Raw genomic sequence first — 15,793 nt, 5'->3', positions numbered from 1 at the left:
AAGAGGTAAATTTTAAGCCCCACAGTAAACACAAAGAAATTATCAGACAATATAACCATAGAGATGAAAAGCAGAGTATGGGTTAAGAGAAATGGGGGAAGGGGCAATGGGAGTTAAGAAATGAGTGTAGGGTTGCTGTTTGAGGTGAAGGGAAATGTCTAGTAATGAATGGTGGGAAAGAGCATTACAACATTCTAAAGGTGATTAATCCCACTAATGGAAGGCTGTGGGGGAGGTGGAATGGGAAGATTTAGGCTGTATATATGTTTCCACAACTGAACCAAAAAAAAAAAAAAACAACAGTCTAAATAGATGACAATTGAATGCCAAGGATGAATCTGGATGGGATTGGAAGATGGAGGACAGGTGGCTCAAAGGGACACAGTTGAGATATAAGGAAAAGGAAATATAGAATGTAAGGTTTGTATCATTATTGAATCTCTTGTACTTCTTAGCTGCGCTTAATGGCATTGCATAAAAGAATGCTCTTGTTTATGGGAAGTGTATACGTGAATTATAGTGTATGTTCAAGGATGTGTGCAGCTAGCTCTCATATGTTCAGAAGACAGAGCAATAGATGATGGATGATAGATAGGGAGGGAAGGAGGGAAAGAAATAGCGATGTGACAGCATGTTAAAGTTGGTGGATTGAGCTATTGGGGGAGGGGGGTCAGGGTATGATGGAATTCTGTGTAAGGGGTTAGTACTGTTTTTGCAACTGTTCCTATAACTTTGAATTTATTTCAAAATTTAAAAAATTAAAAAATTAAAAAATACACAATGAAGACATAAAACAGCAGATTTGAAGAGGCAGAAGAAAGGATCCATGAACTAAAGGACAGGACATCAGAAATCCCACACACAAAAGAACAGATAGGGAAAAGAATGGAAAAATATGAGCAGAGTCTCAGGGAACTGAAGGACAACATGAAGCGCACAAATATATGTATCATGTGTGTTCCAAAAGAAGAGAAGGGAAAGGGAAAAGAAAGAATAATGGAGGAAATAAACACTGAAAATTTCCCGTCTCTTAGGAAAGACATAAAATTACAGATCCAAGTACCCCAAACAGAATAGATCCAAACAGACCTACTACAAGACACCTAATAATCAGATTATCAAATGTCGAAGGCAAAGAGAGAATTCTGAAAGCAGCAAGAGAAAAGTGATCCATCACATACAAGGGAAACTCAATAAGGCTATGTGCACATTTCTCAGTAGAAACCACGGAGGTGAAAGGCAATGGTATGACATATGTAAGATACTGAAAGAGAAAAACTACCAACCACGAATTCTCTATCTGGCAAAACTGCCCTTCAAAATGAGGAAGAGATTAAAATATTTTCAGACAGACACTGAGAGAGTTTATGAACAAGATCGAGCTCTACAAGAAATACTAAAGGGAGCACTACAGGCAGATAGGAAAAGCAAGGAGAGAGAGGTTTAGAGAAAAGTGTAAAAATGAAGACTCTCAGTAAGGGTAAAAGGAGAGGAAAAGAAAAATAAAATAAAATATGACATATAAAAATCCAAAAGACAAAGTGGTAGACAGTAGACATTATGTTGAGTGAAATTAGCCAGAAACAAAAGGACAAATACTGTATGGTCTCACTAATATGAACTAACACTGATAAGTGAACTTTTAGAGTTGAAGATGAGAACACAGGTTATCAGAAGACAGAAAGAGGTTAGAGATTGGGCATTTGATGCTGAAGGAGTACAGAGGGTTCAACCAGATAGACTATATAGATTCAGAAATGGATAGCACATTACCGTGTGATAGTAGCGCAATACTGTAAGTACTCTGAGCAAAGATGAGTGGAGTATGGTTGAAAGTGGAAGGCTAGGGGCATGTATGATACCAGAACAAAGACAGAAGATAAAGACTCAGATTGTATAAATTAGCAAAATCTAGAGTGGTCAATGATGGTGATTACACCTACAAAAATAAGAATGTTTTTACATGTCACATCCATTCACTAGTTGTAACAGTTAATTCTGAGATGCTGAGCTCTTTGTATATAACCTAGTCAGTCCCTGTAACTTTGAGTATCTGTGCGACACATGAGACTCAGAGCCAGAGTTCAGCAGCTATGAATGTCAGCATTACCCCACACAGCAACTGTTTAAAATGCTGAAAAACAGATCAGATTTCAACTAGAGATATGAATGAAATGGACTTAGTTGGGACTAAAATAAATCAGACTAAAGGGTAAAGGATGATACTGACTGTGTTTTCAAACTTCAACTTTTATGTGAGACCAAAGGAAAAGATATTTCTTGGTGCAAAATCTATATTTTCTGTAGCACACTATATCATTTAACTTGTATGGTGAGTTTATTCAAACACCTTAATTACATGGAACCTTGAACAGGGGGTGAGAGTTGTGTGTACAGGTTAGCGTGATGCTCCAATACATCCCAGAGTAATTTGGGCGAGAATTAAAAGTATTTGCAAAGTCCCCTTGAGGGACTGGGGGAAAATATGGTAAGATTAAACTTCCCCACCAGGGGAATTACTGATATTCTTGAAAGCACTGGGAACTACCAGTTTAGTAGGCTGAGCCCTCTATCTTGGGGCTTGCCCTCATGAAGCTTGTTACTGCAAAGCCGAGGCTAAGCTTATTTATATTGTGCCTGAGTCACCCCCAGAGAAACTCTGTCGCTCAGATGTGGCCTCTCTCTTTAAGCCAATTCTGCAGGTGAATTCACTGCCTTCCTCCCTACATGGGAGACATGACTCCCAGGGGTGTAAATCTCCCCGGCAACATGGGACAGACATGACTCCTGGGGATGAGCCTAGACCCAGTATCGTAGGACTGAAAAAGCCTTCTAGACCACAAGAGGGAAAAGAAATGAAACAAAATAAAGTTTCAGTGATGAGAGATTTCAAATGGTTATTCTTATGCATTATATAGATATCCCTTTTTAGTTTTTAGTGTGTCAGAATAGCCAGAAGGAAATACCTGAAACTGTTAAACTGCAACCCAGTAGCCTTGATGCTTGAAGAGATTGTATAACTATGTAGCTTACACAGTGTGACCGTGTGATTGTGAAAACTTTGTGACTCATACTCCCTTTATCTAGTGTATGGACAGACGAGTAGAAAAATGGGACAAAAAGTAAATGAATAATAGGAGTGGAGAAGGAGTATGAGATGTTTTGGGTGTTCTTTTTGACTTTTATTTTTATTCTTATTTTTATTTTTTTGGAGTAACGAAAATGTTTAAAAATTGATTGTGATGATGAACGCACAACTATATGATGATACTGTGACCAAGTGATTGTAGACTTGGGTGATTGTATGGTATGTGAACATATCTCTATAAAATTGCATTTAAAAAAAGAAGGAACCAATGGCCAATAGTATCAAATATTAGATAAATCAATTAAGTTAAGGACCGAAACATTTGATTTAGGAATTGGAAGTCACTGGTGAGCTGTGAGTCACTGTTTTAAGAAGCAGCAGCAAAAGCCAGATTATACCAGGACAAGGAATAATCATAAGTGAAGAACAGGAGATACCTAATAAGGGACCTTTTCTTTCCAAGAGAATAGCGGGTCACATAGGGAAGATTTGCATCATAGTTGCTGCTGTTTTTTTTTCAATAGAAAACACATATGATGTTTACACGTAAGGGGAAGGAACCAGCAGATAGGCAGCAACAAAGATAAAGGAGAAGGGATGACTAATAGAACAACAGTCCTGAAGAGAAGAGAAAAAGGGGAATACACAAAAGATAAGCACATAAAGCATGAGTATGGAGGATGAATTCAGTATAGATGGAGATGAATCTTCTATTGGACTAGGAGGGAAGTTTACAGATTTTGTTAGTTTGTAAGAACAGGAGGAGCTATTGCTTGGTGGCACTGATGTTCCCCGTGAGATACAAAGCAAGTATCACTGGCTGACGATGAAGAAATAGGCTTGAGCATTTAGGGAAAGGGTAACTGTTCAGAATAATCATTTTGGGGGAGGAATTTTCAAGGCAGAAGTTTAACAGCAGATATACATTTTTTAAATGCTTTTAAAAATTAATGTATTTCATAGCTGATAAAAACGGCAATGCAAATAATGAATTATCTGTAAACGTACAATACTTGGCATTAGGCTTTGGAATTACTACATTGAATACATAAGCAGATTGTCACAAATCCCTGGACAGATGGTGTCTATAGTTAGAATATACCCCAATGATGTCTGAGCAGTAGACCACAAAAATGTGGTATGCTGCAAAAGCTCAGCTTCAGAGAGTGACAAGAAAGGCCCAGGTTATTTTCCTAGCACTCCACAGCAGAAGCCAGGTGACTCTTCATTCTCCCAAAAAGCAAAGGAAGAGTGATCAGGCTGTTCTGTTACGGTTGCTGGAAAAGAAATCAAAAGGTAATTTTTTGCTTCTCTTGAGAGCACTTTTAGCTAATGTGTTCAAAAAAATAATGTTACATCAAAGTCCTCTGTCAACTGACAAGTAGTGTACAAAAAGTATTTTTATTTACCTGGCATCTATTTAAATTTCCAGCTCTATATTCATTTATGCAAATGCAAGAACCCTTAGCTCTAATCATACTGGTTTACTCTGAGTTCTCAGACTATGTGCTTTTGTGAATCTTTGCCTATTCAATTTTTACAGGGGGTTGCTCTAAATTTCCTCTCTGCCTACGCATGTACTACCCAACCTTCATGCTTTAGCATTAATATCACCTGTTCTTGGAAGGTTTCTCTGAACACCCAGCTAGAAGCAATGTTGTCATCAGAACTTTTCCAATCGTTCATTTACCATACAGAATTTTTTACTTGGTATTTATACAAATTATACTTTATCTTTCCCTGCCTTAAGTTCTTAGAAGGCAGGAACCATGTTTTGCACGAAGCCTTCTTAGCATGATACTTTACACATAATGGAAACATGTCCTCTTGCAACTTGAAGGTGCTTAACAGAGAATATCTTCATCTAACGAGTGAGAACACCATGGCTCAGCGACATGACCAAAGTCAGTTAGTTACTGGCAGAGCCGGAACCCCAAACCAGGATTGCAAACTCCTATTCTTATATTCCTTTCAATAAAGCCCTGTTTGTTTTTTTCAATCTGATTTTATTTTGCAATCCAAATCTCAAAAAGTCTTATTCTTAAGTCTTAAGTAAGACAAGGATTCAAATTTTTCTCGAAAGATTTTAACTTTAATGTAGATTGCATGTAATTGGCTCAGATGCATGAAAACAAGATGCGCTTTTTGTGTGTTTTTTGTTTCTTTTCTTTTTTTTTTCTTTGAGCATTCTGCTTTGTTGCCATGGAGCTAAAGAGTTAATTATATAGTAGTGGTGACTGGTATAACAAACTCTGTAAACAGAGATAAATTTGTCTTATTCACATATGTACTTACTGTATACTAGCACACCACTGCCTCTAATACACTCATCGCATTTGTAATTCCTAGTTGGAAACAGCACAGCAGTTCAATGGAAGAAATCAGTAACTATAAAATTCCAGCACTGATATTGGGAGTGACCTAGAAGTAATCATCAAGGGCAGGGTTATATCTCAGGCCCTTTGTTAGCCCTAGTGTCTAACATGGTAACTCATACAGAATTTTTTTTTTAAACTGTGTTTATTTTGAAAATATTTGGCTAAAACTAAGTGAACACTATGTGTGCAGTTACAAGTTAAGATTGACTTAATTACTACAAATTAATTTAGACCTACAATTTAACTCTAGGTAAAAAATTTATTTACAAAGATAACCTAATTGTAAAGGATAGCTAAAAAATAGACTATCACTTTGTCTAGTCCACTACTTGGGTAACTCTTAATGAAAGATACAATGCAAATTTAATGAGAAGCTGGGAAACATGGTTATTTTGCTGATCATTCTCCCAGGGTATGGTACAAGGACATCCTGGGAGCATCATGCAGCCAAGAGGGTTTTTGTGGATCACCCTTTCATCTGGGATAACTCAGCTGATCACTAGAAAAAACAAAGGATTTACTATTCAGCTGTGTAAGAAAATGTCCACTAAAAACTCATTCAACTTAATTTCTCTTGCATTGAGAATCTGGAGGTTATTATTCTCTGGGTGGTAAGTGTTAACAGCTAAACACCAAAGGGCAGACAAAACCAGGGAATTCTCTTACTCAGTCCTTATCCTGTTATATGACCCTCAGCAAACTGTTTAACTTGAATTAACTCTTTTGGTTCCTTTACCTGAAACAAGAAATGAAGACATTTACCCAATCTGATAGACCTAAAATATACTCTTCCCCTACCTTATATCAAACAAGGCTTCCCTTATTGCACTGGGCTGGAGAATAGGGATCATTTACCACTGTTCACGCTGGGTAGTCTCAATGGGCATTATAATTGTCTTCATTCCACTAAAGTATTCCCGAGACACTTGTAATCTAATGGTTCCTCAACTACCCATCTCAATTTCTGAAATGTCCTTACAATCATGATTGTCACCGTCTGATTTTCAACCACAGGACTAGAGTAACAGTTTATCAGTTTACAGTCACAGCACAAAACATTATAAATCCTTAGAAAAAGTATACTTCTTAGATGTCCAGAATGAACACTTGGTTTCCAGATTCTGTCCCACATCGATATGGATATGAAATCACTTCTCTTCATTAGCTATTGGGGGGGAGGGGGTGGGATACTGAATAAATTCTTTATATGCATACACAAAATATATATTACTATCTCAAATTAGGCCTTCTTAATCTGTCAGTGAAATGGGTTATACTGTTCAAGCCTTGCTGGATGAATTAATAATTTCACATTCTCATATACTATTACTAAAATCCATATGATATGAAAAAGCCAGTAAAGATAAGCTTGTAACTATAAGCAAATAAAAAGCACTCGTGGTGGTTATGGTTTCCAAGACATCTTATAAACATCTGTATTATTATTTCTAACTTCATGAGGAAGAAACTGAATTGAAGAAATAAGTTTACTATATACTTAATGAGGAGAAAAAAGTAGGAGCTCCTCAGAAGAGAGATGTTATTTTCTTCCCTGCTGCAGAACTTCCCCAAAGCAAACTGGGTCCTGGTGCCATAGATGTGCACCCTGGAGAACTGTTTCTATTATAATGGGGACTACCTGGGAAGGAACCCGCTGAAATTTCCTGTCCAACTGAACTCCTTTCTGGCTGTGTGGTTAGCAGAAGCAATATCCTCTGCCAAGCAAAACAGCAAAGTGCTCACCAAACTTCTTCATCTGTTCAAGGGCTTTTCCAAAGCGCTTTCACATTTCAAAGTGAGTCAGCAGATTCTAAACCCATTTTCCTCATTTAACCACTACAGAAATGCTGAAAGTGAATTACCTACTTACTTAGATTGGAATAAGGAACAGAAAGCACAAACTTCTTACTTCAATATGAATATGACTCATCAGAAAACCAAAATATTTTCTTTGACAATTAATTATTGTGCAGCAGCTGCTACTAAAAAGCAACAGCAACAATATTCATTATGCTACTCAGGTTCTAATTTTTTAATATACTAGAATCCAAGCAAATTCAGAGGTTTTTCTATAAGAGAAAATCTTGCAGGAATAGGCATTTTTTCCAGAAAGCGAGAAGAAAATGAATTCCCTATATTTTCCTTAGGGAAAAATTTTTATTTATGGTAAACACAAGATGAAATATGACATTATCATGCAACACAGTCTCAGTATTATCACTTATAAAATAACATTATTTGAACAGCTTATCAAAGGAACTTGGTACAAAAAAAAACATCGACAAATTTTAAGCTAATATTGCATTTAATTTTCTCAGAAAATAAAACCTTCCAACCAAATCCATTTTGTTATACCTAGTATCTTAAATTTTTTTTTTACAAATTCCAAGGCAATGTTTAAAAGCCTGGACAGATAAAATAAGAGTTGAGATTCAGCAAATGTTGAATTCAAAGCAATCTGCTGAGGATGTGCATTTTTCTTTTCCACCTAATGCTGAGTTCTATTGCCCAGTTAATAGGAACTAGCAACTTAAAGCACTATCCACTAAGGGCATTTAACACATATTTATTAAAAACCCACTTTATACAGGCACTTGTTGTTTAGGGATATAGCCCTATACAAGAGAGATATGGTCCCTACCCTCAAGGAGCTCACAGTCTAGCAGAGAAGGCAAACCTCAATTACTGTACCAGGAATCTAGAGAAATGAGGTAAGGCATAAGACAACTGCCCCCAGCTTTCCTAACTAATATGCAAAGCTCAGAGCAAACATTTAACTAAGAGATAACTATACAGGGCAGTCCTGTCTCATTCTTCCTTTTTGCTCTTCAGTTTAAATGCCTGAGAGCTAGTTATAATAATCCATAACAGGATATTATTCCAGTTCTACTGCTAATGTGTGATCTCTTTCTAAAATCAAAATTCTACATTTTAATTTTTGCAACCTGACCATTATTTACCTTCTCTCACATCTAACTGGGTTATTCTGTTAAGTTAATCAGATATTCAAAAAATGTTGCCTCACAATAGATACAGTTTATGTTGATTCCCATAAACTTGAATTAATTAATTCAATAAAGACTTTAAAACTTTGCAAACAGGTCATTTATTTTTATACATTTTAACTGAATTTTATAAAACATAATGATAGCTACCATGTATTGAATACCCACTATAAAATAAGTGGTCCTTTATACACAAGATATTTGTAATCCCCCATACAAGGTATTATTGGCCCCAGTTTACAGATGAGGAAACAGGTACAGAGAAGTTAAGTGAGTTCCCTCACAACACACAGCTATTTAGAATAAAGCCAGGCATGGAACCTCTGATTATTTAACTGGTCAATTTGTTCTCTCAAGAATCCTAAATAGAGCACAGAGTTCCCATCCTCCAGTACTATGTACAGTGGAAACACTCATTGTGCAGCATCATAATGTGACAATAATACTTTTAAAACTGTTAAGCAACCTGAGTCCAACAGAATATCTTAGGTCCAGATAAAACATCTGATTAACCAGTGAGATGAAACATGAAAAAAGGCAAATGGCAAGTAAATAGAGGACGTGTAACCATGAAGTATTTGCTAAGGTGAGTAAACCACACTGACCACTGGCACCAGGAACCTCCAAGCTTGGCAGTGTGAAACTCTCCCATAAAGGGAGGAAATTAGCTCACACTAAAAGGAGACGGCCTTGGAAACTCAAAAGAAAATGCTGTGTCAGAGAGAGTTTGTGTTTTTTTGTTTTGTCTTGTCCTCAGTGGGAGCTGATCCTACAGAAGTGCCACCTGATCACTCTGCCCAGGTCACCTGCTCTTGGAGGGATCCACGTTTTGAAAGAGACCAGCGCAATTATTTAGGCACACACATATTAGGAAAAACCTAATCATTTTTTTTTTTTTTGCAAAAAAAAAAGTGGAAGGCTTTATGAATGAACAGGAAGGAAAACTTGTAAGATCAAATTGCTCTGCACTCACTTCCAAAAAGCTCTTCTCTGTCATTTATCCAAGTAAACAACCAGTCTGCAGACAGCACCCAGGAAGATTCCACTGGTAAATCACAGATTGTAAACTAAACTGCTATCCACCCCAAGACTAACTTTCCCAAGGTCTACAACACTTTTAGGGGCTGTCTTCCCCATCTTGTACTGCTGTTCCAACTCTCAAGAAATCTGCTAAAACCATTTGCTGAACGCTAATATTGCAGAATCGCTTGAAAAGAAAAACGTCAATTTCAGCTCTGGGGCAGCATGCTCGCCATTCAATGCCTAGTGGTTTCTTAACATGAATGTGATTAATGTTTGTATTCGGGAAAGAGAACTTCTTCTGACCTTGAGTGCACGCGCTAAATAAATTACCTCAGAACGAAAGTGGTGAGATCTCATAACAGCATCTGGGGAGAAAAGAGAAAAACAGGACTTCATTTAACTCCTTATTCTTCACCTGACGGGTTATTAATGACTTTTACCCGGGCACAGAGGTCAGGGAGGCATACTGCAGACGCCTCGAATTCAATGGGGACATTCTGGGGAGAAGTGTCACTGGGCCATCATTCTTAGATGCTTTCTCAGCGAAAAGTTTCCGGGAAACTTCTGGAGGAGTTAGGGAACCCCAAACTCTCCATGTCGTACTTTCTTACCCCTACATTCTAGGGATGGATGGGTGAAGGAAAGTCTGCTGCAGCCCCCAGACTTCGTTCGAATTAGCCTAAGGCTATAGCAAACTGATACTAAGAATTTTCGTCCGTTCCTCCCTTCCCTGCTCTCTGCATCCCTGTGGTTATCCAAACCCGGGAGATTGGGGGAGGGAGTAAAGGCAAAATGGGCAAGGAGGGTTAAATAAATAAACATACTCAGCTTAGGGAGTGGGCAATAATGGGGATAGGGTCAGCAGCGGAGAAGACAGCAAGCCTTGCTTCACTATCCACATCAGCTCGAGTGTTCCTCCTGGCCCCAGGAAACCCGTGGCTGCGAATCTTACCTCGGCTCCTTGAACGACCCGAAAAGACCGATTTCATCGGATGCCTCCCTTTCTGGAGCCTGCGGTGCCAGCAGCAGAAGAAGACGATGGTGGCGATGGTGCCAAGCAGAAGCAACAAGAGGAAGAGGGCACACTGGATGCTGTAGGGTCTCAGCAAGACGAGGAAAGCCGCGGCGATCATGGTGCGGGCGAAGCGGAGGCGGCTGAGCGGCGGGGCTGGAAGGCGGCAGCACAGGCACCCGCGCGAGGGGCACGCCGGAGTGGCGGACACGGGCGAGCGTGGCTCAGCGCGTCGTGCCCGGCGTTCGCGGCCCCGCGCCCAGCTCTATGGTTGCGCACCCAGCAACAGCCGCGCTACGCGAGTGATCCAAGGCTGCGGAGAGCGCTTGCCATGACTCAGCAGACCGCGACGAGGCAGAGACTTATCTGCGGGGAGCCTCTCGCCTCCTTTCCCAAGCGCCCCCGCCCCCGTCCGTGCGCAGCCCCCGGGCGCAGCCCCGCGGGGGACGCGACGAATGGGGAGGAGCAGCTCTGCCGCCACCGCCGCCGGGGCCTCGCGCATCTTCGCGTGGCCGCCGCGGGTCTCAGCATCCCGGAACCCGGCGCACGTGGGTCGGGGCGGGGTCGCGGAGTCCCGGCTGCTGCCGCGGCGGCCCGCGGGGGGCGGGAATGGGGCGCCGCGGCGGAGTCTCGGCTGATGACATCACGGCCGGGCTGCGGCAGCGCGGGCGCGCGGACATGGCTGCGGCGGCTGCGGTGGCGGCCGCGGGCTGCGCCCGGGTCTGAGTGTCCCGCGCCCTCCCGCGGGGCCACCTGCGGGTGCACTGGCTGGGCGCTTCTCGGCTCCCGCGACACCTGGGGCTTCCACGTACGCAGTCTTCTTTGGCAGAATTGCTGTGGAGCCCGGCGACAGGGGGCGCCAAGGAGCCAGGGAGAAAAACGTAAGGCGCTGGCGGGAGTCTCCAGGAGGTGCTGCCCCTACTTCCCACCTCCCCGCACCCCTGCCCTCAGATTGGGGCTTTGGAGGATGCAGCCGGGTGAGCTATTGCTTGCGGGGGATTCCTCGCACGGTGAAGCGTGAACACCGGGAAGGGCCTTCCCTGGGAACTGGGGTCCTCCAGGATCCAGAGACCCGCCTCTCTTCAACCCCCTTTGAACTAGGAGCGCTCTGCAGTAGAACGCACCGAACCGCAGATGTGAACTATTTCGCCCCCAAACTGGGTGCTATTTCGCAGCCAAGAAGATGGGCACTTTATATCCTCTTGTATCCATGTGTTTACCGTACAACCCTGACTCCATTTAAGGGGGAGACGAATTCCAATTTAAGGACCTAGTAGATTAAAAGAAATTGGGGGATTGGCTTGTAAATATGTTGGGGAGAATTTTTTTTTTAGGGAGTGTGAGGAAATAGTGATCTGTGCACGCGCGCACACCTCACCCCGCTGTCTCTCTCTTCCCGCCTCCCCCACATTTCTTCATAACCAGCAAAAAATATATAGTAGTTGGTGACCGGGGGATTTTACAGTGGTTGATGCTGCAATGGCAACGCAGACGGAATGGCGGGAGCGCTGCAGTGTGCCTTTCTGTGGACGGCCCAGGCCACCTGCCAGGAGGCCGCTCCTACAGCAGTCAGTCTGCAGTATATTGCAGACTTGGCGGGCCGGGTGTGGTACCACTTTCTGCTGTCCCCAAGGCAATGCTAGGTCTTCCTTTTGGGGCTGGCTTTTGTGTTTTGTTGTTGACTACCATAGGGAGACTGCAGTTATAGTGACAAGGTAACACATTACTGCATTTGTGGAGATTCTAGTTAACTACTAGGGTGGAGACTTATTTTGGAATATTTAAGCGATTGAAGAAATTGTCACAAAGTAATTTGTACAATTCTGAAAAGCAGTTAAAGAAACTGGTGAGAATACTTAAGTTTTGTTCTTTGCTTGTAGGAACTTAAGTGTTGTTTTCTAACTATACAAAACCAATTGTACAGTTCTACCTAAAAGCTTAACCACTGATGCTCTTGAGGCCAGTAACAGAATATCTTGTAAGCATTAAAGGAAATTCAAACAGGCATTGTCTAATGCAGTCTTTTAAATGTCAGTCTCACAAATATGGAAAATAAGTTTTCTTACTGACAGTTTAAGTTTTCCAAGACAAAATAAAACATTCAAATTGTTGACATGCTGCATCTCATTGAGTTGTTTTGAGTGGAAGATGGAACCTTGAATGTCAGTGTAGGCTGCACTACATACAGGTCACGACAGGCTTCATGGGTCCCTAGCACTCAGAGGCGCTGGCAAGTAGCTACTGGATCATATGCATTTTGCTCAAAGGTTTCCTGATACCGCAGCCCACTGCAGTGAGAGACTGTATTCCTGTCCGTTGTGCAGGGGTTATGGAAGAGAATCGTGAGAGCCTGCAATGTGTGGCACATCAGGAAAGTAGGGATTCTTTACAGCATTGCCTCATAGTGGCATGGTGGAGTACTTTAAAATAACAGCATAACTGATTTAACCTTTTGCAAACATTGATGGAAATAATGAATAGAATTTAGGAAGGTCATCTTTATTTTATACTTCTTATCAACTAAAATTTGTGAGTCAGCCAGAATGGCTTAAATATCCTTGGACAGAAACATGTCTAAGACCACAAACACAGCATAGTAACCAATTTGCCTCAAATTCTGCATTTTCAACAACAAAAAAAGCAACTAAATAGCAATTATGGTTTTCTGAGCTTTTACTTTAGCACAATTGTTATCATCCTGAGTCTTGCTGCAGCCATTTATAAGTTTCAAGTACACACAAGAACATCATTTCTCTTTCAGCAGGCAAATTCTTAACTGCCACACAATAAGATTATAGGTATTTCCTTTTAGCTGCATTCATTTCTGTTCTTTGCATGAGTTATCTTGGAGGTACTAATAATAAGCAAACAAAATCATTAAAATTTGAATTTAGGTTCCATTTTTATTTTCTGAATTGTTTGTGGCTAATTTATAATTTCCTTCTCCAAAGAAGCACATGTTATTGCTTATTTTTTGTGTGTTTAGGTGGTACCTAATGCATTAAGGAATTCAATAAATATTAAATCAACTAAACAATACTTTTTGGAAGTTAATTTATAGAATTCATACCTTTTCTTCCTGCTAGGTTTTCATTTAAAAAGAATAATTGGCATAGTATAAAAATATTTAGGGTTTGGTGGTAGGATGGAGAATGAAAGCCCATGGCCAAAATCTTTTATACCAAAACTTTCTGGAATATTAAATCAAAATGAAAAATACATGTAATTTGTTGGGGTTTTTTTTAATGATTGTGAGTTATCACTGTCACCCAAGAGAAGACAAATGAGTTTGGGAAATAGCTAAAAGAGTTTTGTTCTAGGTGTGCAGAAGGTGATCTATCACTCAGCCCTGCTTCCCTTTGGATTCTTAACCAAATTAGGAATAGACACGAGGAACCAAAGGGAGACTAAAAAATCAAGTTTATTCATATTAAAGCCAGATTGAAGAACATGGCTTAGCTTTAAGCCAAAATGGTTCCCTAACTCAGCGTGCCTACCCGGTGACAGCTGAAAAACTGCAGTCCTCATCAACACTGAGGCAAAAGAAGACCCTATGTACTACTTTCTACATGGAGACAGGAGGCTAATGAGCCAAATCAAATCCATGAGGTACACAGCATGAGTAAGCAAGAGAAAGGACAGTGTGTGAGACTGATGTCAGCCCCACCCATTAGTGCCTGGCAGGGCCTCCCCCAATATCCCCCATCACATAAGTCATTCCACCTCCCAAAGAGAAGAGTGAATAAGGGGCTTTAATAAAATGTCAGAATCATGCTCTCCAGTACTTCCTAAGAAGTAGCACAAGCTGTGGCACAAGTTTTTAATTTATGGATCAAGAAAAATAATCAGGGAGAAAGCATCACCTTGAGCATTGAAATTGAGGGGAAGGAAGGAATTGAAGTTGATTCAAGTTGTGAGCTAGGGTAGAGGAAGAATTTTGAAGGGCAAGATGAAAAATTGCGTTTTAGACCTGTTGAGGTGGAGGGATCAGTCAGAAGGACATGCATGTGAAAGTATCCAACAAGCTCATGGAAATGTGGGTGGAGAGGTCAGAACCAAGACAAACATGGGAGTCATCAACATAGATTGTAGTTGATGTCATGGAAATGGATAAAATGACTAAGGAAGAGGAATTACAGAAAGAATTTGAATCAGAATTTTAGAGATACTTCCATTTGTGGACTGGAGAAGGAGAACAGAAGGCAGAATCATGGAAGCCAAATGAGGAATGTTCCATTTTAGAGGCCGACTAGGACAAATGCATAAATGGGAGTTTAAGGAGGACCAGGACTGAGGACTGGTGACTAACAGACCTCTGGAGACCTTCCTGGGAAGTCAGTTACTGCAGTGGAAGAGACTAAAACCCGACATTAATGGGTTGAGGAGGGAATGGGGAATAAAAAAGAGAGAGCAGATGTTCACAATCTTTGGAAGACTCTAACTCTAGAAGGGATAAGTAGATGTGAGATTAAAGCCTGAATAAAGGCCAATCATGGTTTTATTGTAAGGGCAGGGGTACTTGAACAAGTTTCTAGGAAACTTGGGAAACAGGGAAGCAGTGGTGGGGGAGAAGGTAAGAATTGAACAGAAGCAAGAAGGGGGCATTCTCCTGGGGGATTTGTGGTTTAGCAATTTGTTTCAACATAACTTGAGTCCCCCCATGCTGGTTCTTTCTGCTCAGGCTGCTTTTGACTCTAGATAGTTAAAAATGAGCCTGATTAGTTATGATGGCTCTTGTCCATAGTCTCCTCCCTGCCAGCCCTGGCTACCAATACTAAGGGAAAAAAAATGATTTTTAGGGAAAGATAAGGAATACCTGGAATGTAGCCCAGGTAGTCTGTAAGCTTTTTATTACAAACCTGTGTGGAAGTAAGTAAATTACCCCATTGGTAATTACACAAGGACATGCCACTGAAATATTAGTCCCTTAAAAACAAAAAGTTTAGATAAGTATGGCTCCAGCAATAAATTACTAGACTTTGGACTGATAGTCTGTTTGTTCTTAAGTGAAGTTTATACTCTAAGATTTAAATGGCATAAGAGGAATTGAGAGGAATCTGGGGAAATGTGTTCCATGTCCTTTTTATTCCCAAATACTTTTCATGGCAATTTCCAGCCACCAGAATCAGAGAAGACATCATGCAGCTGACTCATTATTGGTCTTTTAATGTTTGAGTTTTTGAAGGAAAAACAATTATTTGCAATAATATCATATTATTTTTCAGCAGATATTTGCAGGAAAAGAATTCAATATTCATTTAACCATAACAAAAAATTTAAAATAAGT

General features: G+C 40.5%; 2 protein-coding genes across 23 annotated transcripts in view; one reads left to right on the top strand and one right to left on the bottom strand.

The window, feature by feature from the left end:
* Positions 1–10,773, bottom strand: part of DST (dystonin) — a 489,857-nt gene extending 479,084 nt beyond the window's left edge. For 9 of the 15 annotated variants that reach the window (XM_037843222.1, XM_037843223.1, XM_037843227.1 and 6 more), the window contains exons 1-2: positions 10,447–10,772; positions 9,798–9,859 (exon numbers count right to left, since the gene is read on the bottom strand). In XM_037843222.1, the coding sequence (XP_037699150.1) occupies positions 9,798–9,859; positions 10,447–10,627 (243 nt within the window). In that variant the 5' untranslated portion in view covers positions 10,628–10,772. Of the gene's footprint in view, positions 1–9,797; positions 9,860–10,446 lie in introns of all 15 variants that reach the window. The other 6 variants (XM_037843236.1, XM_037843237.1, XM_037843224.1 and 3 more) reach the window with 4 other exon arrangements.
* Positions 10,774–11,179: 406 nt separating this feature from the next.
* BEND6 (BEN domain containing 6) overlaps positions 11,180–15,793 on the top strand; it is a 74,709-nt gene continuing 70,095 nt past the window's right edge. For 4 of the 8 annotated variants that reach the window (XR_005218069.1, XM_037844392.1, XM_037844388.1 and 1 more), the window contains exon 1: positions 11,383–11,483. Coding sequence is in view for 3 of the 8 variants with exons in the window: in XM_037844392.1 (XP_037700320.1) it covers positions 11,474–11,483 (10 nt within the window). In the remaining 5 variants the exon portion in view is untranslated. Of the gene's footprint in view, positions 11,484–15,793 lie in introns of all 8 variants that reach the window. The other 4 variants (XM_037844393.1, XM_037844390.1, XM_037844391.1 and 1 more) reach the window with 4 other exon arrangements.

Source organism: Choloepus didactylus, chromosome 7, assembly GCF_015220235.1.
Source record: "Choloepus didactylus isolate mChoDid1 chromosome 7, mChoDid1.pri, whole genome shotgun sequence".
Lineage (NCBI taxonomy): Eukaryota > Metazoa > Chordata > Mammalia > Pilosa > Megalonychidae > Choloepus > Choloepus didactylus.
The sequence above is the reverse complement of the archived record's forward strand: the minus strand, read 5'-3'. Positions and strand labels throughout refer to the sequence as shown.